This window comes from Pteropus medius, unplaced genomic scaffold (assembly GCF_902729225.1).
Source record: "Pteropus medius unplaced genomic scaffold, Ma_sr-lr_union100, whole genome shotgun sequence".
Classification (NCBI taxonomy): domain Eukaryota; kingdom Metazoa; phylum Chordata; class Mammalia; order Chiroptera; family Pteropodidae; genus Pteropus; species Pteropus medius.
This window is the reverse complement of record NW_024345600.1, coordinates 3,749,902-3,772,998: the sequence shown is the minus strand read 5'-3', so window position 1 is coordinate 3,772,998 and position 23,097 is coordinate 3,749,902. Positions and strand designations below refer to the sequence as shown.

General features: G+C 48.2%; 1 protein-coding gene across 4 annotated transcripts in view; it reads left to right on the top strand.

The window, feature by feature from the left end:
* SCNN1A (sodium channel epithelial 1 subunit alpha) overlaps positions 1-23,097 on the top strand; it is a 28,191-nt gene that overhangs the window by 2,891 nt on the left and 2,203 nt on the right. Inside the window, exons 1-10 of one of the 4 annotated variants that reach the window (XM_039874119.1) lie at positions 3,151-4,341; positions 4,513-4,873; positions 13,641-13,908; positions 14,773-14,963; positions 18,656-18,759; positions 19,134-19,297; positions 19,760-19,858; positions 20,097-20,214; positions 22,830-22,908; positions 23,039-23,096. In XM_039874119.1, coding sequence (XP_039730053.1) covers positions 4,218-4,341; positions 4,513-4,873; positions 13,641-13,908; positions 14,773-14,963; positions 18,656-18,759; positions 19,134-19,297; positions 19,760-19,858; positions 20,097-20,214; positions 22,830-22,908; positions 23,039-23,096 — 1,566 coding nt within the window. In that variant the 5' untranslated portion in view covers positions 3,151-4,217. Of the gene's footprint in view, positions 1-3,150; positions 4,342-4,512; positions 4,874-13,640; positions 13,909-14,772; positions 14,964-18,655; positions 18,760-19,133; positions 19,298-19,759; positions 19,859-20,096; positions 20,215-22,829; positions 22,909-23,038; position 23,097 lie in introns of those variants that run through there. The other 3 variants (XM_039874121.1, XM_039874120.1, XM_039874118.1) reach the window with 3 other exon arrangements.

The following is a 23,097-nucleotide window of genomic DNA, read 5'->3' as shown; positions in this document are numbered from 1 at the left end:
TTCTATTGGGCAACACCAGACCTGGATCAAGTGCCCCATAGACCCCCAAGACTGTGTGGGGATGGGGCTCTTCTTTCTTTAGAGGGGATTGTTAACTGAACCTTCTTCCCACAGGCCCATGAAAAATCCAAAAAGGGGGTTGGTAGGAATAAATTCTTCTAAATATTCTTTTTTTCCTCTCCTCTTCCTCACACTGGTCTTAGCCAACTGGTGCCCTTGGAAAGGGTCTGGTAAACACTGAGAAATGTATAATTGATGGGGGTTGTCCTTCTCCAGAGTGTTTTCATTATCATTGGGGACAATCCCTTAGCCCAGTTGTCTCAATTGGGGTGATTTTGCAGCCCCCAGAAGACATTTGGCAATATCTAGAGGAGTTTTGGATTGTTACGATTCAGGGGGTACTGTTGGCATCTAGTAGGTAGAGGCCAGGGATGCTGCTAAACATTCTGTAATGCATGAGACAACACTTCCCACAACAAGAATCATCCAAATGTCAATAGTGCCAAGGTTGAGAATTTCTGCCTTTTTCCAAAGGAATAAACTGCTAATGGTGAAATTCTGAGCACCGTGCCAGGTGGCTGGTGTTGGGAGTGGGAAGGCAGCCCTGCAGGGAAGGAATGGCTGGGGCTCTGGGGAAGACTGGGGGAACTTCCAAGACAAGGTCTGCAAGGCCCCTGATCCACCATAGAACAAGACTCCAGTTCTCCAGGGGTTAGGGGAGTTGCACTGAGCTTGGAAAAGGGAAGCTCGCCTCTCAATCCGGCCCCACCTGTAACTCCTGCTAACTGTTGGGCAAGTCACTTTGCTTCTCCAGGCCTCAGTTCCCTCATGTGTTAAGAGGCTAGTTGCAGAGTCAGCTGGAAAGGGCCATGCACACCGGCCCAAGGGCACAGCCCTGGCCCTTCCAACTTCCCCTCTTGCCCTAGATCCCAGCTCCCTTTTCCACCTCCGCTTCCTGGTGATGAGACAGGACCTCTGGGCTGCCTTATCTACCCGCTCCTGCCATTTTTATCTCTCAGATGAGAGCACTGGGACCCAGAGAGGTAAAGTGCCATTTTCAAAGTCATATACACAGTTTAAAGGTTAAAATGGAATTCATAGAATAATACCTATAACATCTCATTTATTTTAAAAAAAACTATGTATTTTGTTTTTACAAAATACATGTAAGTCTATACGAGCACACAAAAAGACATAGATGGATACACAAATTACAGTGGCTCTCCTTGGGCCCAGGGATGCGAAAGGAATGGGACAAAGAAAGACTTTTATTGTTCTGTGTACTTCTGTACTATTGGAAAATTGTACTGTGACAAAAATGTATTAGGGTGTTATTTCTGCACTTTAAAAGATAATGTTTAAAATGGAACTATGACAAAAGCACAGGCTTCAGATTTCTGTTTTTCCCACAACAAGTTTGTTCTGGCCTATTCCAGATCTAGACCGAGTACCCTGGCAGGTGGGGACAGGGACACTAGCTCCCTGCTCAGCCCAGAACAGGCCTTGCGAGTCTTCCCCCAGAGCCCTTGAGATGAAAGCTATTTGCCTGTGTTGCCTGAAGCCAGCAGCTGGATTTTAGGTACCAGGTAACAAATAGAAAAGGCAGGGAAGTGCCTCTCAGAACCTTTGAGATTGATATGGCAAGGGTACCCCGTTGGTAGGTAAGATTGTGCCTAGTTTAAGGACCTGGCTCAAAGGAGAATAGAGCTTTAGGGGTGTCTGGGTCCCATGGGAAGGTGGGGACAGTGTAAGAGCTTTTCTCAGAGCCGAGGAGGTGTTCTGGGTCCCAGACTGCTGATGTACCCATGGACTCTGTGTGTGAGGGTGTGAATCTCCCTGGCTTTCAAAAACAGGTGCAGGAGAGCCCAGATTCCCCGAGACTGTGGCTGATCTGTCTCCAGAAGTAAACGACAACCTGAGAGGAGAAGAATTCTGATTCTGTTTTCACTTGGCTGCTATTTTGTTTTGTGTCCTCATAAAACTGGCTTATCTCTTTGGAGGGTCAGTTTCTTTATCTGGAAAATGAAGAAAAAGCCAGCCTTTCCCTTCCTAGAGGGTATCCCCAGCAGGCATCAAAGGAAGCAATGGAACTGGGTTTGGAATCCTGGTTGACAGTAGCTCTCACTTTAACAGGCCACAAGAGATTGCCCAGGCAGGAAGCAAACTGGTTGTACCCTGAGCCTGGAGGAGTACCCTGCTTCGCTCTTCTTTACCTGTTAAAGTCCTTGTTGTTCCTTAAGACTCAGTTGAGACACCACCTTCTCCAGAAAGTCTTCTTGAGTCTCTTTGGGTTAGTGCCTCTCTCTCCTTCCCCAGGCTCACTCAGCACTGGGTTCTTATCTCTGCTACCAGAATTTTTATCTTACTATGTTGTAGGTCTGTCTTCTTTCACTAGTCTACATCAGTGCCTAGGCTGGGCCTGTGTCTACACAAAGTAGGGATACCATGCCTGCTCCTCTGAGGAGGCGAGGAGGCAAGGAGGAGGGAGAAGCCAGTGAGCACACTTTGGGCTGCCTATTGAGGGTTCACAAGTGGCCAACCTCTCGCTATTACAGGAGGCCTGGGCTGTGTAGATTGGTGTCCTGGGCCTGTTTGGACCCTCTTTTGGGGCCTGATTCTCTGACCCTTCCCTCTTTGCTTGCTCGCCATTTGGCACTTCGCTCTTTATCCTTTGCTGGATTAAGTCTGGGTAAGAGATTTTGGAGAAAAAGCCCCTACCGATGAGCTTTTCCTTTCTTCCAGGGCCGATGTAGACTTGGGACATGCCTATCCTCTTTCTTCAGGACACCTGATGCTGCTCACACCCCTCCCTTCCCCCTCAGTGCTTGCTGTCTGTGGGCTCCAGGTCTGTGCCCAAGTGCCCTGCCTGTCCCCTGCCTGCCTCTTGGTGCCCACATTCCTGCAACCCTGTGACCACAATAGGAGACATTACACATTCCTGGCCTGGCAGCCAATGGTGTAAAAAAGAACAGAATGTCCCAGGGCCCCGCCCGGCCCCCAGCTTCACCTGGGCCCCTCCCTGGCCTGGACAAGGTAGGTAGGGGGTGGTGGTGAGGAGTCAAGGGGAAGAGGATGGACTAGGAGGGAGAGACAGAGGGGTGCTTCTTGCTGATTGCCAGGAGGTACACCCACTAAAATTCTCTCCATGACCTAGGGAGTGAGGCTGACCTGTGGGTGCCCTTGTAATGATGGCTCCCCAGGGAGGGGACCTAGCTCCTAGAAGCCTACTTTGGGCTTCCTCCTTTTGCTTTCCTGTTGGGGAGGGAGAGTCCCTTTAGGTCTGGCTCCTTCCTCTTCACCCTCCTCTTTCTGCCTCTCCATCCCTCCCTCCCACTTCTTCATCCTGTCTCCCTCCATCTTTCTCCCTTTTTTATTCCTTCCCTGTTCTCCAGGTATCCCCACCTTAGTCTTGCTTGTCCTAGCTTGTCCTTTTCCCTTGTTCTGCCCTCCTGGCTTTGCGTTCAGAATCTTTCTCCCTGGTCAAGATCTCTGACCCTCACCTGCCATTCTGTCTCCCAGTCTTCTTGCCTGTCAGCTTCCCATTGCTCCCCGCTCCCTGCTCCCCGGGCCCTGACACTTCGGTCCCTCCCCTGACCTGCCTTCTCCAGTCCCAGCACATCCTGGTCACCTGCCCTCAGGTGCCCTCCTCCCTTTGGAGAACTCCCAGCTCGGACTCCTCCTCTGTCCCTCCCCCTGCCCTGCTCACCTTTAATTGAGATGCTAATGAGCCTTCTGTTGCTTCCATCCCTGGCCGGCAGGCAGGCTCCCTGGCCGGCCTCTGCACCTGTCAGGTGAGGGGGAGGAGAGGCTCAGCTGCCAGATTCAACTGGAAAGAAACCAGTCCCAGTCCAGCCACAACCTGGGAGCCGGGAGCCAGGCAGCAGCCAGGCCTCGCCCAGCGTCCCTGGGACTGAGAGGGAGTCAGGTCAGGACACAGCCCAGGACCAGGGCCTGGGACCAGAAGAGAGAGCCCAGACTGAGAGGGGAAAGGAAGAAGAGGAAGAGAGGCAGGATCAGAGAGGCTGGCATACAGAGGATCCAGGAGAGGAAGAAGAGAGCCGAGAAACAAACCTAAGAGAACCCAAGAGAAGCAGAAGGCGGGGTGAAGGTGGGGGGGAGGAGAGAGGGAGAGACAGACAGACAGACAGAGAGAAAGAGAACAAAAGCTGAGACACAGAGACCCCAAGAAAGAAACTGACTAGGCAGAGCAGAGACTGATGGCTGTGGAGACAAAAAGGGAGGTGCTGGGACTGAAACCAAAAGGTGACCTTATCAGGGAAGCCGAGGAGAGGCCACTCCAGGGAAGCCCAGATCCAGCTCTTCTGGCCTTGACTCCAGCAGGTCAGATGGCTCCTGAGCAGGGGAAGGAGGGAGGAGTGGGAGAAAGTGGGCTCAGGGTGGGATGTGAGCAGGGCCAGGAGCAGCCTGTCTCTGGGGTCAAGCTGATGATGGGGGAGGGCACCCGAAGCCCAGAACTTTGCCCTGACCTGAACCTTCCACAACCCACCCAAGGGCTCATGAAAGGAGAAGAGTGTGAGGAGCAGGGGCCGGGCCCCAAACCCACGGCCCCCCAGCAGCCCACGGAGGAGGAGGAGGCCCTGATTGAGTTCTACCGCTCCTACCGAGACCTCTTCCAGTTCTTCTGCAACAATACCACCATCCACGGCGCCATCCGCCTGGTATGCTCCCAGCACAACCGCATGAAGACGGCCTTCTGGGCCGTGCTCTGGCTCTGCACCTTCGGCGTGATGTACTGGCAGTTCGCCCTGCTGTTCGAAGAGTACTTCAGCTACCCCGTCAGCCTCAACATCAACCTCGACTCCGACAAGCTTGTCTTCCCTGCTGTTACTGTCTGCACCCTCAATCCCTACAGGTCAGTTGGGCCCTCTGCCACTTCCTGGGAGCCTGGAAGGGTAGTACAGAAGGTACAGAGGTGCCCACTGGGCGGGCAGACCCAGGGGTAGGAAAGAGTGCTCCTGTTCCCAGGCAGACCTCCCTTTGGGCAAGATAGGGAGGCCCCGATGTGACGGGCTGGCAGCTTGGTCCAGTGGAGCCTTCCTAAGGCCCACAGCTTGTCCAGGTTATGGTTGTTGGACCAACAGTGTCTTTTTCCTCCCCTTCTCCTGCAAAGCGGGATGGGTGCTGAAGAGGTCAAGATGCTGGTAACTGCCAAAATGTTGGTAGAGATCCCTAGCCTTTCCCTGCAGTAAGAGGAGAACAAAGAACAGGGCTTCCTTCTCCTCCAGAGAAGAGCCCACCGAAGGTGGTAGGTGGTGGGTGGTGGGAGCTGGCGGGGGCTGCACCCTGCTATGTCGGTCTTGATTTGGCAGGGTAGATTGTTTTAGAGAAAGCAAGGTGTGGGGTAGTGGCGAAGCAATCGTGAGCCTTGAGCCTGGGGGTGGAGAGTTACAGAGCTGGAAGGAGAATGAGACAGGATAGCTGTTCCCCTGTCCAGCTACTCCCCCAAAGACCCAAGGGGAAAGGGGGAGGTGACCCCTGCTGGGCTGCACAGTTCACCTGTCCAGGAGCCTGACTTTTAAGTGTTTGGGTATGTCCTGAAGTTTTGGGTTTCATCAGTGCTCCTTGCCAATTTTTGGTCCGGAAGCCAGAGAGGTGGTAAACCATGGAGAAGAAAGGAAGGTGGGCTGGGTGTTTGTGTTCTCTCAGTCATGCGACGCCTTGGGAATACCTGCCTCAAGCCAGACTCAGTGCTAGGCACCTGGCAAGTGGACTCATTAATAATTCATACAACCTTCTTTGAGAGGCCAGGTACTTTGCCAGGTATTAGGAACAGAAAGAAAAATAAGATGGAAGAGCTAGGCATATAAACAAATAACCGCAGTGCCCTGGGATAAGTATAATAAAAACTATAGTCTTTGCCTTCAAGGAGTATAAGATTTATGAGTGCATGTGTGTGTGATTGCATGAGTGTGTGTGTGGGTGAGCAAACATGTTTGGTATGCGTGCAATTATGAAGGATTAGGATTGGTTACATATTGGGGGTGGAGGTCCCCCATGTATTCTGTCATGTCCAAAGGTGTGCTGTGGACTAACGTTGGGGACATCCTGTCCTGCAGAGAAAAAACTTTCATTGATTAGCTTCCATATAGTGTCCAAGGTAACGAGCCTTTTAGTAAAAAGCAGCTTTATGCACCAGACCCTGCTAAGTACTCCACAGGCCTCTCCTTTATTCCTCTCAACAACACTCCAAGGCAGGTCCTATTAATATCCCATTTTACACTTAAGGAAATTGAGGCAAAAAGAGACAAGTCACAAGGTCACAGAGATAGTGACTGAGCTGTGACTTACCTTCTATTTGCCTGATCACAAACCTCTGCCTCTTCTTAATACCCAAGATGTGGGATGTGGTCCTTTTTCACCCCATTCCACCCCATTCTCTCAGCCTCTTTCTCTTCCCCTGGTGGTCACTGCCTTTGCTCCTCTTCTTCCTGACCCCCCGGTGCTCCCCTGCCCTAATGTTTTCCCATTTTCCCCAGCCCTCATCCCCTCCGGCCTTGGTGGAGGGGCAAGGACACTGGACTACCCTGAGTCGGCAAGGAAAGGAGGGCTGGCAGGCCAGAGGGACAACAGTCAGAGTAGTAGGTGCTCAATAAATAATGTGGTTGAAAGATGTGGGTGAGAAATGGAGAGGGCAGGGGTGCCCCTGTTGAGGCCTGCGTATTTTTTAAGGGTCTGTTGGGTGCAGGGCACTGGACAGCCCAGGGAAAAGCCCCAGAGAATAGAAACCAGAGCCTCTGCCTCCAGGTGCCTACGAGCTGGGAGACAGGCATCACATAGAAAGAATCCCTCGTGCAAGATGGCTTGCTGCGGAACTTAGTGGGGAGAGTACCCAGATTGAGTTGGCGAGGGAAGACTCCTTAGCACATGGGAAGGTTATTGAACACCTACTATATGCTCGATCCTGTGTTCAGTATTTTATAAACACTATTTCATTGAATCCTGACAAATACGATTATTAATATGGGGATCGTTATTATTTCTATTTTTCAGATGAGGAAATAAAGGTAAAATTGCCCAAGGTCACACAGCAAATAATAAAACAATGATAACAATAATTCATACTTACATAGCACTTAATATGTGCCAGACAAAAATTAAAATTTATGTTAATTAAATTATTTAATCCTCAGAACAGACCTCTGAGTAGGTACCAGTATTAGTCCCGTTCTGTAGATGAGGAAACTGAGGCCCAGAGATGTTAAATAACTTGCCCAAGTTCACACAGGTAGCAGGAGTGGTGAACCTGGAATTCAAAAATCACCCCCCCTCCCACTTAAAAGCCAGTTCTCCCAAGGTTAACAACTGAGTCACAAACCAAGTGTGTTTGATTTCAAAGTTCTTTTCTCCCATTGCATTTTAAGGAGGTAGAGACATCCAGGTAGAGACATCCAGGGTTGGGAGGATGGTAGGAGTCCCTGGGGAAGAGCAGCAGTAAGAAGGTGGGCACTTGTCAGGAGTGCAGGAGGGAGGGGTCCAGGGCTGTGGGCTTCTATTCAAGGAGAGCGGCGGGGATGGGTGGACAGGTTCACACAGCCTGGTGGGTGGTGACCCAAGTGTGAATCATGCCAGTGACAGATGCAGGAATCATAGGCAAGATGAGTGACTCCTGCAGGGGAGGCAGGGAGGAAGTGAAATCAGTGGACAAGATAACTGGAATGAGGCAGTCCGACCGGGGATGCTTACCTACTGGCAGTTGGGCAGGGCCAGCAGAGAGGAGCGAGGAGAAGGAGGTGCAGGGTTCTGGGCTGCTTTGCAACTTCCAGGAAAAGGGACAAGGGCTAAAGACCTTCCGCATTAAGCAAGGAAGTTCTAAGAATCCAATGTGAAGGGTGAGCCACTGTGGTCCCTTTATTTCTGGCCAACAGAGGGCTTTGTTCACCCAAGGGAGAGAGCCGATCACGTTCGCATTTGTGGAAAACGGAGCTCAAGAACACATTTTTCACCCAATTCTGGGAAAGATTTAGGTTCGACCTATGGAAGAACTTGGGGTTCTTAACAATGAAGGAGGTCATGGAATCTTCTTCCCAGAGATGGAAGAGCAGGAAGCATGGCAGCAGGAATGGGGTGAGGGGAGGGACAGTTCCCCAGAAGCTGCAGGGAAGAAAGGAAGTGCTATGAGCTAAGCCTTCCCATCCATGACTCTGGTGGGCAGACCCTGCACTTTCTGCAGGATCTGGAAGCTTGGTTCTGCGGTGGTAGGCCTGGCAGGGACAGAAAACCCAGACTCTTAGAGCGAATCCCCACAGTAATGGACTCCTTGCATCAGGAACCTCACTACCTCTGGAGCAGCTGCTGTCAGAAGGTTCTTGCTTGGGTGAAGCTGCAGTTGACCTCATGACAGCATCTGCCTGTGGTCCTGGTTCTCTCTCTTTGAAGCAACCCTAAAGACGTCTCCTCCTTCTTTACCCAACAGCCGTCAGTTCAGGTGCGCCTAGGATGGCAGTAACTACGGCAGTAACTACGTTGCATAGTCCATGATTGCATTCTGACACTCATAACAAGCTTGTTAGATAAGGAGGGAACCACCACTCCAGGATCAGATGAGAAAATGGAGGCTCCGAGAACCTAAAGGCTTTGCAAAGGTCACCCAGCTGTTAAGTGGAGGGGTCAGAATTGAAATTTAGTTTTAGACGCTACTTTCGTGAAGACCACAGTCACATGGTAGATGAATGACAGGCGGTATTCTTGTGTCTCCTTAGATTTTTCTTCTACTTCTTCTCCACTAATAGTAATAATAACAATAATGATAAGAAAAACAATAGCAGCAGTTGTATAATATCTACCCTGCCAGGCATTTTTCTCAATACTTTTCATATATTAACTCATTTCATTTTCAGAACAACTCAATACAGCCAGGACTGTTAATACTCCCGTTTTACAGATGGTGAAACAGAGGCGGAGAGTATAAGTAAATTCTCCAGGCCTAACCATCTAAAAAATGGCAAGACTATAAGCCTGGAAAGCTGATTAGAACTTAGTTCTTGTGACTTTTCCTTGGATGAAATGGCTTCTAAGTTCTCATCACTTTGGCTGCCCATCACAAATCGTTGGTTTGTGAACATCTATTGCTCTTAAAATGTCACAGCCAGGGCTGACTTCCACATGTAATCTGAGAGCTCAGAACTGACTCTAGAGAGGAGGACTGTACCCAGGGGGGCTCAGGTGAAGGGCTGCTGGCGGGGCACCTGCCTCTGAACGCAGTGTGGTGCAGGCTGAGCTCGTGGGAGCCATTGTGGAGGGAGCATGTCTCTCAATCTGGGAGACAGGTTGGAGGTGCTGAGTTGTGACAGAGAATGAAGCTGGGGAGGAGGCCAAAGAAAAGGAAGTCAAGGCTTCTAGGTGGTCCCTGGAGGAAGGAGGGAGCGAGCTACATCCTCAGCTGCACACTGGCAGAAAGCAGGTGAGTTTCCAATGCCCAGCTCTGCCAGTGCTTCTAGAACGCTGGCTGAATGTTTGAGTAGGGGCCTCCTGGTGGGTAATCCCAAAGCTGTCTGGTAAGCATGGCTATTCTGTGAGAGGAGGCCACCCAGGAGGAAGGAGGGAGGATGAGGAAGAGATACGGATAGAAAGAGAACAGGGTATTGGCCCCTAAATCTTCCAGTGTCGCCACCCCTGCCAGTCTGTCCTGAGCAGAGAAGGGGCTGGAAGGGAGATGACCAACTGCAGGGAAAGATTTTGCTGTAGTCTCAAGTGTTTCTGAACCTAGAAGAAGAAGTGGTAGAAAAAGCAGGGGCCATGGAGTTGAAATAGTCTGAGTTCAAATCTTGGTGCTTGTACTTCCTAACTGAGTGACCTAGGGGGAAGTTGCCTATTTGATGGGCCTCAGTTTCCTCATCTGTAAAATGTAGTTAGTAATGCCTGCCTGATCGAATTGTGCAAGGGTCCACCAACCCTCTAATGAAGGGCTGCCTGCCAGAGCAGATAGGAGTGAGGATAGTGACCATGACCTGGATAGGAGGTCAAGGTTAGAAGGGCTGGACTGTCTTGCTATAGCCCCCTTGTCAGCATTTTATCCATCTCAGCCCTCTTCTCTTCTTGTCAGGGTCCTCGAGCTTGCAGGACAGGATCTGATATCATCAGAAGTTTTATTCAGAGGTCAGTTCTCTTAGCTCTAGGTGCCCACTGAAAGAGAAGGACAGGTTTCTTTACTGAAGGGGTGATATGGGAATACTTCTTCCTGCCTTAAGACAAAAAATGGGAGAGAAGTAGACATCGGGGCGTGATGGCATTCTGTATGGTCCTCTTCTGAGGACCTTGTCACAGTTGGAAGTGGAGGGGATGGTCGCCAAAGGCCTCTCTAGAAGAGGCAGGAGGAAGCTGAATGTGGAGAGGGCCACTGAGAGGAGAGCCTGGCATAGGGACAGCATGGGACTCACTGGGGAAGAGACCTGTGGCTAGAGAAGTGATAGAAGCTTGGAGTTGGTGATGAGAGTGAGGGAGATATAGGAGGCAGAAGAGGGGCACAGAGGCACTTGAGACAGCCTGTGGGAGGACATGTGGAAAGGGAGGCCCCGTCAGAGACGTGGTGGCTTTTGTTGTGGAAATAACTCCAGTCATGTTGGGGCACCTGGATTCTTGCAACGTGACCACGAGAAAGACACTTCGGTTTCCTGGGCTTCAGGCTCCCGTGTGTCTTCCTGATATTTGATGGCCTCTTCACTTTGCATTGCTGTTTTCTCATTTAACCTTCTAAGAACTTCATGTGCAGATCTAATGTTAGGCTCATTTTACAGATGAGAAAATACTTTGGCTTCAGCAAAGTTGAGTTAGCAACATCCTACAGCTAGAAAGTGTGCAACCAGAACACCAGGACCCACATCCAGCTGACTGGCTCTGGTGCTCTTTCTAGGGGCACATTGCCAATTTCTTAAAATAGTCAGAGCCAGTAGGGACAGGATGGAGGACAGTGTGATGATCAGAGTGCTTTCTGACCCATCTCCTGACTGTGTGGCCTTGAACAAGTCACCTGGCTCAGGTTTTTCACCTATAAAAAGGAATGACAATAGTATTAGCTAACAGTGGCTAATAGTACGCTCAATTACATTGAAGATTACATTCAATAATGTACATTCTAATACCACAGTGCCTGGCTAAAGTAAGTGCTCAGTAAATACTAGCTAATTGCCATTCTTTTAATTGCCAATAACAAACAAATCTCTCAGAATATTAAACACACACCTTGGCCTGAGCTGCATTTTCTCCTATGAGCCGATGAAGGGCAACTGGAGCCGATGCCTATGGCCCAGCCAGCTGGCCTTTTATGAGGGAGAGAGAACTGGAGCAGGGGGGAGGAGGACTGTGAGGATGTGGACTACACAATGGTTAATGCAGCTGCACATTAGGGCCCCCTGGGGCTCTTCTAAAAACAACCTTGTTTGAGTCTCACCCCTTCCCACTAAACCTGAATCTCTGGCAAGTGGAGCCCTACACTGTGTTTGATGTTTTCTTTAATTCAGGTATAAGTTACCCACAATAAACCACACAAGAATAAAGTCCTTATTGAGGCTTGACGATCGGGATTTTGGACATTTCCATCACCTGGTTTCCCTTTACAGTCAATTCCTCTCCTCCACAATCGTTTTCTGACTCCTATCATCATCAATTAGTTCGATCTGTTCTTAGAGTTCATGTAAATGGAATCACAATATGAATTCTCTTGTTTGTGTGTCTAGCTTATTTTGCTCAACTCAATGTTTTTGAACTTCTCCACCACCCCGCCATTTTTTTTTTTAAACCTGTATCAGTCCTCCTTTATTGCTTAGTGGTATTGATGGACATCATGAATAATAAACATTCATGTACAAGTCGTTATGTGTTTTCATTGCTTTTGGGTACATAGCTCAAAGTGGAATGGGGTGAAATATCCAGAAGTAAAATTGCTGGGTCATTAGGTAGATCTATGTTTAACTGTATAAGTAACTACCAGACGGTTCTCCAAAGCAGTTGTACCATTTTAGACTTCCACCAGCAGCGATTTCAATCACTTCATGTTCTCACTCACATTTGATATTGTCAATCTTTTAATTTTAGCTTTTCTAATGGATGTTAAATGGTACCTCATTCTGGTTTTAATTTGCATTTCCCGGAGGACTAATTATGTTGAACATTTTCATGTAGTTATATTTTATATTTTTTGATGGATTTAAAAAACAATTTATCTTTTTATTCTTAATTTGTAAGAGGTCTTTATATTTTAGGGGCAGTTCTTCCTTAGATAATTTTTATTTTTTTGTCTATGCTCTACGTTTTCTTCTGGAGTCTTTATGGTTCTCGATTTTATGTTTAGGTCTATGATCCATCTTGACTTAATTGTGTTTGGACTGAGGTAGAGGTTGAAGTTCTTTTTTTTATAGTATAGTATACGGTTTTCCAGCACCATTTGTTTAAAAAATTATTTTCCCCATTGAATTGAAATGGTGCTTTAGTAAAAAATCAGTTGACCATATATGTATGAGTTTATTTCTGGACTTTATTCTGTTCCATTGATCTATTGTCTATCCTTACATAGGCACTACACTGTTTTGGTTACTGTGGCTTTATAGTAAGTCTAAAAGTCAGGTAGAGTAAGTGCTTTGGCCATTGTAGATTGTTTCCATTTCCATATCAATCTTAGAATCAGCCTGTCAATTTCTTCAAAAATGTCTGCTGAAGTTTTGATAGAGATCGTGTTGAATCTAAAGTTCAATATGGGAGACATCCTAATTACACTGAGTTTCTGATCCATGAACATAAATAACCCTCTGTTTATTTTGGTCTTTGATTTCACTTAGCAAGATTTTCAGTGTAGAGGTTTTGCTCACACCTATTTAGATTTATTCCGAGTATTTGATGTTGTTTATGCTATTTAACATGGCGTTTTTGTGATTTCATTTTTCAATATTTTGTTGCTAACATGTAGAAATACAATTAATTTGTGTATATTGGTATTGTATCCTGCAACCTTGTTTGATATATTTGTTAGTTGTAGGTGTCTGTGTTTCGTTTGGGTAGATTCTACCCCTAAGGCCCTGCTACTCCGGACTTTCATGGTGGAGATGGTGAGAGGGCCTGTCTGAGAGAAAGGAATGTGATGATTTATACAGGCCAGTGTTTTAACTTATGGCGTTTGGGCTCCACCCGAAACTCATTAAAATGGAATCCTGGTACTGGCGCGGGGTAGTGTGCGGCATCGGTACTTGTAAAGTTCCTCGGGAAATTCTATCAAGTGCGGTTGAGAAGCCCTGATTTTGGTGCCGGGTGGCAGACAGGCCCAAAGGCCACCCTCGCCTGAGAGGATCGGGGCGAGATGACCTGCACAACGCGGGCCTGTGGGAATGTATGAGCCCAGGTCGATGCCACCCCCTCCTCTTCGGAGAAAGGGCAGACAAGTTCCGGGTTCCCTTCCAGGCCAGGGCGAGTGGGAGGGGAGTCTCACTGACAGGCGCCTCCAGCCTCTCCCTTTCCATAAACAGGCGGCAATAAATGCCGTCACCGCCGGGGCGCACTGTCGCCTCCACTAACCCCGCGGACACACCTGTCTACCCCTCACCAGTTTCAGACGAAGAAACCGAGGCCCACAGGACCGGGCATCCGTGCAAGGCCGCTCTCTAGTCCGACCCTTTCCCCATCGCCCATTTCAGGTACCCGCAAATTAAAGGGGAGCTGGAGGAGCTGGACCGCATCGCAGAGCAGACGCTCTTCGATCTCTACAAATACAACGCCTCCAGCATCCTCATGGCCCAGCGCCGTGGCCGTCGCGACCTCGGAGAGACCCTGTCGCACCCCCTGCAGCGCCTGTGGGACCCTGCCTTGCCCCCGGCGGTCCGCAGAGCCCGCAGCGCTGCCTCCAGCTTGAGGGACAACAACCCCCAAGTGAACTGGAAAGACTGGAAGATCGGCTTCAAGCTGGTAAGACCCCGCCCCCCGGCGGCCACGCCCACCGCCCCGAGGGGCTCAACGCCCGCCTTTCCCGCTCCGCTGGAGCCAAGGATCCCCGCTCCCTTTACTGGCTCCTCCCCATTGCCTGACGATGAGGCAGGACCTCGTTCGCTTGCTGACAAAATTAATTAGTTAATTAATTAAATTCGAAAAATGAAATAACAACTCTGCGCGCCAGCTTGTGGGATTTCTCCTCTCTGGGGGCCTCTGTGGGAGCGTTTAAGCAGCTGGAAGTCAAATCTGCTGTGGAAAATGCATCTTTTCAAATTGCAGTCCCCACTGGTGGGACTCATTTGGGACCCTCCAGTGTGTTAGGGAACCGGGGTTCTTCGGACCTAAGGCAGAGAATAAGGAGACAGTGAAAAGGAGACTTAAACATCGTTTAATAAAAAAAAAAAGGGAGAGTAAGAGTTAAGTGGGAACAGCAGAGGGAAGGAGAGAAGCCGCCTTCAGTGGGAATGGGTCATACTACCAGGAGTCTGGATTTCTAGTCTTAGCTCTGCTGCTGGGACAAACCTCTTGATTCCTTAGGATTCCTTTAGTGAAATGGGGAGAAGAATCCTTGCTCCAGCCTCTGGCAGAGGCTGTATCAATGACCCAATAAGGTTTATAGCTCCTGATCATCTCCTTGGCCTCCCACTGCCTTAATCCCATGCCGTCTTTGTCCACTCTCCTTGGGGCTTCTGCTTCTCTCTGCCTTCTGTTCCTGTCCACTTCTGCTCCCCACCCCTGTCTATCCTCCTCAGGACCCCAGACTACTCATTCCTTGACCTTGGCCCTGCCCTGCTGCCTGACCTCTGCTGTTGGCTCTGATGCTCTGGTCTCTGGTTCTAGTGCAACCAGAACAAATCGGACTGCTTCTACCAGACGTACTCATCAGGGGTGGATGCAGTGAGGGAGTGGTACCGCTTCCACTATATCAACATTCTGTCACGGCTGCTGGACAACTTCACATCCCTGGAGGAGAGCAAGCTGGGCAACTTCATCTTCAACTGTCGCTTCAACCAGGCCTCCTGCAACCAGGCGTGAGTCCATCTTGCTTGGCTCTGTGCTCTCCATGGTGTCTCCTTCCCAGAGCCAGCCTGAGGGCCAGCATGGGTGGTACCCAGGAAATACTTGTTGACTAAATAAATGCCTGCACGGAGGAGGGGGATGCACTGACCTCGGGTCTAAATCTCTTCCCCACGGATCATCCTGCAGGACTTCTGCTGCTCCCTGAAGGAATGGATCTGAGTGAGGTAGCCTCATCTGGCTGCCCTAGGAAGGTTGGGGTTGAGGTCCAGCTTTGAGAAACCAAGGGTTGGAAGAGAAACTAAGGGTTGGAAGTATGGTTCCCTGTCTGTCTTTGCCTCTTTCTCACTAGCATCAAACTCAAAAGTGCTGGAAGGTCATCTTTTTCCATCCTCCACTTTCTCAGATGAAGTGGGCAGTAGTGTGGTAGAAATAACATGGACTGAGTAAAGGACAAACCTGAGTTCTTGCTTTGGCTCTGTTATTTCCTGGCCAGGTGACCGGGCATTTCACATCACTCTTCTGAGCCCGATTCTTTGTTTGTAAAATAGGCAAAAAATGAGATTTAGTCAATGTTCATTCAACAAATATTTTTGACTCTCTGGGCTATGTGTCAGTTGCTGATCTGGGCATTTGGGATACATCAAAGAAGAAAATATATATCATTCTTGTCCTTTTGGCACTTTTGCTCCCGTGATGAATATGGTGATAACATTGGTTTCTAAGTATGGGTGATAACATTGGTTTCCAAGTGTATGAGATGACAAATTCAAGGTCACTTTGTAAACTGCAATGAACGACGGGGTCTTATTACTCTGTAGTCAAGCAATTGAAGTGACTTGTCCTAGCCCCTAGCTTGGGGATTTTTTTTTTTGCTAGGCATTGTTATGATTCCTGTGATAATGTCCTTGCAAAGAGGTCACGGCAGCTGCCAGCTCTCTGAGGGATGGGAGAGGCTAGGAGTAAGGGAGGTTTCCTTCTGGCCCCTCCTACCCGTCCCTTTTCCTCCCTGCTTCTGCTTCTTGATTTTCAGGTACCATCTCTCTGTCTCAGCCTGGCTGAGGAAGGGTGCTGAGGCAGCATCTCTACTCTACAGAGAGCCTTCCCTCCCATATTGCTGCAGAATGGCAGCAGGACCAGGTGTCACCTGCTCCTGCCCCCACCTTTCACCTCGCATGTACACTTTGCCCAGCATACAATTTTGTTTCTGTCCCTAGTCTTTGTGTTTGTTTGAGGACAGGAGCTACCAGCTGGGAAGTGAGACAGTAGCAGAACCTGAGCCTGGGTCAGCTCACACTTGCCACCCCGAGTCTCTAATTGTCACCTTCCCACTGATTCTCTCACTCTGCCTGCCCCATGCTTCTACCTCCCTATCAATGGAAAGTCCATACTTCATCTCAGTCTTGACGCTTAGGTCACATCCTTAGCTCAGAGCTCCAATATGTGTCGCCTGAGTTATTATTATACCCTCTCCTCATTTGTCTTTCTGCCTCTAAATCCTCCCTTCATTCTGTGACCACAGGAAGCTTTATACTTCACTGTTCGTACTTCAGTTCACTGTGTTTAACTATTCCAGCGAGTCCTGTTTAATATCCTTCAATGTCTCGCATGGCCTTCTGAATCAAGTCGAAGCTCTTTAGCATGGTTTTCTCAGCCCTCTTCTGCCCTATATCCAATATCCTCTCTCCTTCTTTCTATAATCTTCCCTTTAATGACAAATGTACTGAGATATAATTAACACACCATAAAATTCATCCTTTCAATAGATACCATTCAGTGATGTTTAGATATTCACAGAATTGTTCGACCATTACCACTATCTAATTTTAGAACATTTTCTTCACCCCCCAAAAGAAACCCTGTACCCACTAGCAGTCACTCCTTGTTCCCTCCTCCTTCCAACCCTGGGAATCACTAATCTACTTTCTGTCTCTATAGATTTGTCTATTATGGACATTTCATACAAATGTAATCATTTAATATGCGTTCTTTTGCATCTAGCTTCTTTCACTTAGCATAATGTTTTCAAGGTTCATCCGTGTTGAAGCATGGATCAGTACTTCGTTCCTTCTTCTGGCTGAATAATATTCTGTTGTATGGGTATACTACATTTTGTTTACCTGTTCCTCAGTTTGATAGACTTTGATTCTTTCCACTTTTTGGCTGTTGTGAATAATGCTGCTGTGAACATTCTTGTACAAGTTTTTGTGTGGATGTATACTTTCATTTCTCTTAAATATATACTAGGAGCGGAACTGCTGCCATCATATATTTCCTGTTTAAAATTTTGAGGAACTGCCAGACTGTTTTCCAAGTGGCTGTGCCATTTTACATTCCCGTCAGCAGTGTACGAGAGTTCTAAATTCTCCACCTCCTCCACCTGTTATTGTCTGTCTTTTTCGCTTTAGCCATCCTAATGAATCCCCAGAATCTTAATAGTCAACTTATTTAGCTCTTACTAAGTGTTAAGCACTGTTCTAAGGGTAATTTATTCCTCACGACATCCTTGTGAGGTAAGTACTATTATTAGTATCCTCATTTTACAGACAAGGAAACTGCAGTACAGAGAGATTGAGTGACTTAGTTGGTCCCACAGCTAATAGCTGTTAGGGCTAGGATTCAAACACACATAATGCTGGAGTTTGTGCTCTTCACCATCATGCTATATTGCTTCTCATATATTCTCGTAATGTGCTTAATGTGTATCTCTCTGTATGTGTTTTTGCAAAAAGTGTATAAACGGTATTGTGTTATACATCTCATTTCATCTCTTATATTATTTATTTTTTTACTAAGCTCTCTTTTTAAGGTCCATCCATGTTGCTCCATCTGCATAGTCTCTGGTGTGCATCCACCACATCGTACCTGTCCCCTCTCCCACTCAGCAGGGCTCACAGATCCTTCAGGACTGGCCTCTGCTCCCTTCTGCAGTCTTTTCTTCTGTCTCTTCCTGAATCCAGCCTTTGCTCTGAAAGTGCTGACTTTCTAGCATGTCCCAGAATGTGCGCCAGTATTTCACGCCTCTGTGACTTTGTTATTAAAGGCCCATAAAATTTTCCAGATCATCTAGTTCCAATCTTCTTATTTTATAGATGAGGAGAATAAGCTTAGAAAAAAATGACTTCCTCAAGGCCATACATCTAGAACCTCACTCATTTCTGCCCTGGGATCTGATCTTCTTCCTCTCAGCCCCGTGCTCATCGCTGGTCTCACTCTCTCCTCTAACCCTGTTACTTCCATTTCATCAATTCATTTATGTGACAACTATTTATTAACTACCTTCTATATGCCAAGAACTATACAATTAACCCAGAGATGATACAGAGATCAATGGGATGTGGCTTCTGTCCTCAAGGAGATCACAATCTAAATGGGGAACTAAAATTTAGACATGTGAGCAGCGAGGGACACTGCTAGAGTCTTTATAACGCAACACAGTAACACAAGAGAGGTCACAAGACCAGTGAGGTCAGGTGGCCTGGTGGGAGGAACCTGGGCTAGAAGGTAGATGACCTGGGTTTGAGTCTTGAGTTTATCATCACTGTTCGTGCCCTAGCTTCCTCTTTTGTGATGTGGGGATAATGTACTCACAGGCTTTTGTTTTTACATTGTAGGTGATCAGAATATAAAGGGTGCTAAGGTCCCTCTCTCCCTGACCCCCTACACTCTCCTCTGTGACTGACTCGACTCTCTCTCTCCTGCATAGGAATTACTCACAGTTCCACCACCCGATATACGGGAACTGCTATACTTTCAATGGCGAGAACAACTCCAACCTCTGGATGTCTTCTATGCCTGGGATTGACAATGGTGAGCAACTCACCGGTCCCTCAGTCCTTGACCTCTGATTCAGCCCTTCCTACTTCCCTGCCTGCCCACATTTACCCACCTTGAGCTCACATCATAGAGATGCTATGCACCTCTGGGCCTCACCACATCATGCCTATCTCTATCCTGGAAGGAGTCCCCACTGTTTCTCCCCTGTGGGTACCACATAATCCATTTCAGGTGTGTTAGAAATCTTGCCTTGAGAATCCAGCTCAGGGGTTGCCAAATCCATTTATAAGTCTTCTGGCTTTGCTCTTCTTGGGGCATTAGGGACTGGGCAGGGTGAGAGGGTGGGTTTCCATTCCCTAATGCTTCTGCAAGACTTTCCTCTTACTTTGCTCCCTCTACACCCCCAGGTCTGTCCCTGACTCTGCGCACAGAGCAGAATGACTATATCCCGCTGCTGTCCACAGTGACGGGGGCCAGGGTAATGGTGCACGGGCAGGATGAACCTGCCTTTATGGATGATGGTGGCTTTAACTTGCGGCCTGGTGTGGAGACCTCCATTAGCATGAAGAAGGCAAGGATGCTGCTTAGGAGGCTTGGGAGGAGAGCCTCAGATTGGCGAGGGCCAGGGAGAGGGCACGGGAGGTGGACTTGACAGCCAGAGGCTATGGAGGGAGATCACACAAGCTGAGTCTTGAGCATGTGGAGGTCTACAGGAGCAGTAACTAGAGGCGAGGGGGCTGGCAGAGTGGGTGTCAGGAAGAAGGGCCCTGAGGAGTAGACCTTGGATGAAGGTGCTCAGAAAGGGTTCAGGACATGCTGAGGATTCCGGGGGATGCTCTGGGCCTCGTGTCCTTGAAAGTAGCACTGGGATGGCTGTTGGGGGCCACTAGAAGCATGTTTTGAAAGGGAGAGGCAGATAAGAGAGACTGGCGGGGTAGGAGATGCAACCTGGGGCTGAGAGAAGACAGAATTCAGGGAGAGGCCTGGGCCACTTGCTCTGACCTCTGACTTCTTGGTGTGTATGGGTTCACAGGAAGCCCTGGACAGACTTGGGGGCAACTATGGTGACTGCACCAATAATGGCAGTGATGTCCCTGTCACGAACCTTTACCTTTCCAAATACACGCAGCAGGTGAGGTCAGCCTGTTTCTATGGCAATCATCTTCCAGGCCTGCACTGTTGGTCAATCAGAGGAGTGTGTGTGTGTTGTGTATGTGTCTGTGTGTGTGTAGTGTGTGTGTGTATATACCAGTGGAAATAGGGATGGAGGTGTGCCAGGAGAAGTTTTTGTCCTTCTCTTCCTCTTCTGGGCTGCGTGAGAGGAAGGGCAGGCCTGAACCCCGTTTCTGCTTCACTCTCCTCTCCTCCAGGTGTGTATTCGCTCCTGCTTTCAGGAGAGCATGGTCAAGGAGTGTGGCTGTGCCTATATCTTCTATCCGCGGCCCAAGCACGTGGAATACTGTGACTACCGGAAGCACGATTCTTGGGGTGAGATTCCATCTAGGAGGGAGTCCCCGGCCTGCCCCATTGGACCCAGGACTTTCCCGGGAGCACTCCCCTCTCCGCGCCCTCTGTCCCCGGGGCCGCTCCTGGCTCCCACTGGCCCTGACTAATTCCCTCAGTCTCTTTTTCATCCAGTCCTTAGACTCTCCTCTCTATCTCTGTTCCACCCTCACAGTTTCTCCCTTTCTGTTTCGGCTTCTGCGTGTTTATAAAGACATGACCCTACTTAAAAATAACTTACAGCACAAGGAAGGAAGAGCATGTGAGGAAAATCTCCCCACTGAGGTCTCAGCGAGCATTCGGCCTGTAGCTTCCTGGCCTTACTCCTCATGGCTCGGGCCATGCTTGGGATAAGTCACTGGTACAGGGAGAAAATACTAGAAGTCAAAAGTATGTAGGTCATTCCCTTACAGCTTCCATTTTATTTATGTTTCATAATGTACATGCTGTGTCAATTCAATAGCAGCGGTTTGTAATATGTAAACCAAATAATACATATACTGGAGTTGCTTATTTAAGAAGTTACGACTGACAGGAGGGCACAATTAAAAAAGTTCTGAGAATACTGGAGTCTCCTTGTTCTGGTCTGGGAGTAGACAGATTCCTTTTTCTTTTCTTTTTTTTTACAGCTGAGTTATTCAGCGGGGAAGCTGAGAGAGAGAGAAAGAGAGAAAATCCTAAATAAGAAGCATTAAAACAGAGGGTTGGCATTCCTGGTGCCCAAACTCTTATCTGGCCCAGCCGACTAGTCCTCCCGAGTGTCCTCCTCCCTGAGACCCTCCCAGGACAGCTTTCCCCTAGTGAGCGGGTGGCTGGCCATTGCTGGAGGACACAAGCCTTCACGCCTCTTAGGGGACATGGCAGCGGGCACTGCAGACCCCAGCGTTTAGTGTTGCCTCTGCCTTAGCTCTGTCTGTGTTGACCTTTCTGCCTCCTTCCCTCCTTGGGTCTGCTCCACACAGCCCTCCCCGCTGTGCTTTGCCGTCCTAGCCTCCCTTCCTGTTTCTCTGACCTTAGAAGATCATAGTGCATCAGAGCTGGAGGGAAACGCAGAAGCCTTCTGGTCTCACCTTCCGCTTTCTCAGATGAGCAAGCTGAGGCCCAAAGGGAAGATGTGACGTCCTAAGACGTCCCAGGAAGTCTAGATGTGACTCCCTGCCCCCAAACAATGATTTCTGGGTGGTTGGACGTTTTTGAAGACCTGTGAGAGAAAAATAGCAATAGTGGTTGCTGAGAAGCTGTGAGGCTGAGGGAGAGGAACTGGGCTAACTACCGCCTGTTGAGCTTCTTAAGGACTGCTTACTCCCCAGAGAGCGGGGCCCAGCTGCTTTCCAGTCTTCCTAATTAAAGATCCCCAGCCCTGGTAGACAGAGGAATTTGGGTCAGAAATGAAGGACTTCTGGACTGGGTGACTAACAGTAGCAAGGATGACAAAAAACAAACCAACAAACCAACAAAAAAACCTTACTTAGACCTTGGCAAATAGGGGAGGAAGTAATCCATAGACCCATTCTTCTTTTATTTTTTTTGTTAACAGCTTTGTTGAGATAATTCCACTCATTTAAAGACTACAATTCAATTTTAGTATAGTTTTATTTTTTTAGTATAGTCGTGGAGTTGTACAACAATAGCCACAATCAATTTTAGAACATTAAATTTAAAACATGTTATCACTCCAGAAAGAAACTTTGTGCCCATTAGCACTCTCCAACCTCCCCATTCCCTACACCCACAGGCCCCTTTTCCCTTTCCCACTCCACCCCACACCACCTCACCCTCCGCCTGGAAAGTATTAATCTTCTTCCTGTCTCTATAGATGCGCCTATTCTGGACGGTTCATGTAAATGGAATCATATAACATGTGGTCCTTTAGGATGGCTTCTTTTACTTAGCACAATATTTTCGAGGTTCATCTACCTTGTAGTATGTGTCAGGACCTCATTCCTCTTTATGAGTGAATAATATTCCATTGTATGGAGCAGTTGTTTATCCATTCGTCAGTTGATGGACATTTGGGTTGTTTCTACTTTTTGACTATGGTGCACAATGCTGCTATGAACATCTGTGTACAAGTTTTTGTTGGAACACACATTTTAAATTCTCTTGGGTATATATACCTAAGAATGGAATTGCTTGTTCATATTGTAGCTCTACGTTTAGCATTTTGAGGAGCTGACACACTGCTTTCCAAAACGACCGCACCATTTTACATCCCCATCAGCAAAGGAGGAGGTTCCAATTTCTCTATATCTTCGCCGACACTTGCTATTATCTTTTTTTCAATTACAGCCATCTTGGTTGGTGTGAAATATCTCATGGTGGTTTAATCTCGTTATTTTTATTCAGTTGTTCCCATTTTTGACTTTTAAAGTTTTTGTCCATATCCTATACATCTTATATAGGTGCATCCTGGGTTTTTTTTTTTTCTGGCTTAGCTTAACTTCTTAAAAAACTTTTCATGTGGCCAATCAGGAGGCATTGCTGTAATCTATTTCATGCTCTTATGAAGGGAGTACCCAGGGATTTTGGGAGACCTCTTGAGTATGGAGTGGAGAAGGCAGAGGTGCCCTAGAAAAACAGGCACCTCTCTGCACCCACAGGCTATTGCTACTATAAGCTCCAGGATGCCTTCGCCTCCGATCGCCTGGGCTGTTTCACCAAGTGCCGGAAGCCATGCAGGTGAGTGTCCCCTTCCTCTGAGTCATAGGATGGGCAGCTGGCTGCTTGGCTGCATAGAATACAGGTACCTGGTTGAGCTTTTGAGTGGGAGAGCCCCGCCCCCATCACCGAGTGCTTTCTCTATCTCCAGTGTGACCAGCTACCAGCTCTCTGCAGGTTACTCGCGATGGCCCTCAGTGAAATCCCAGG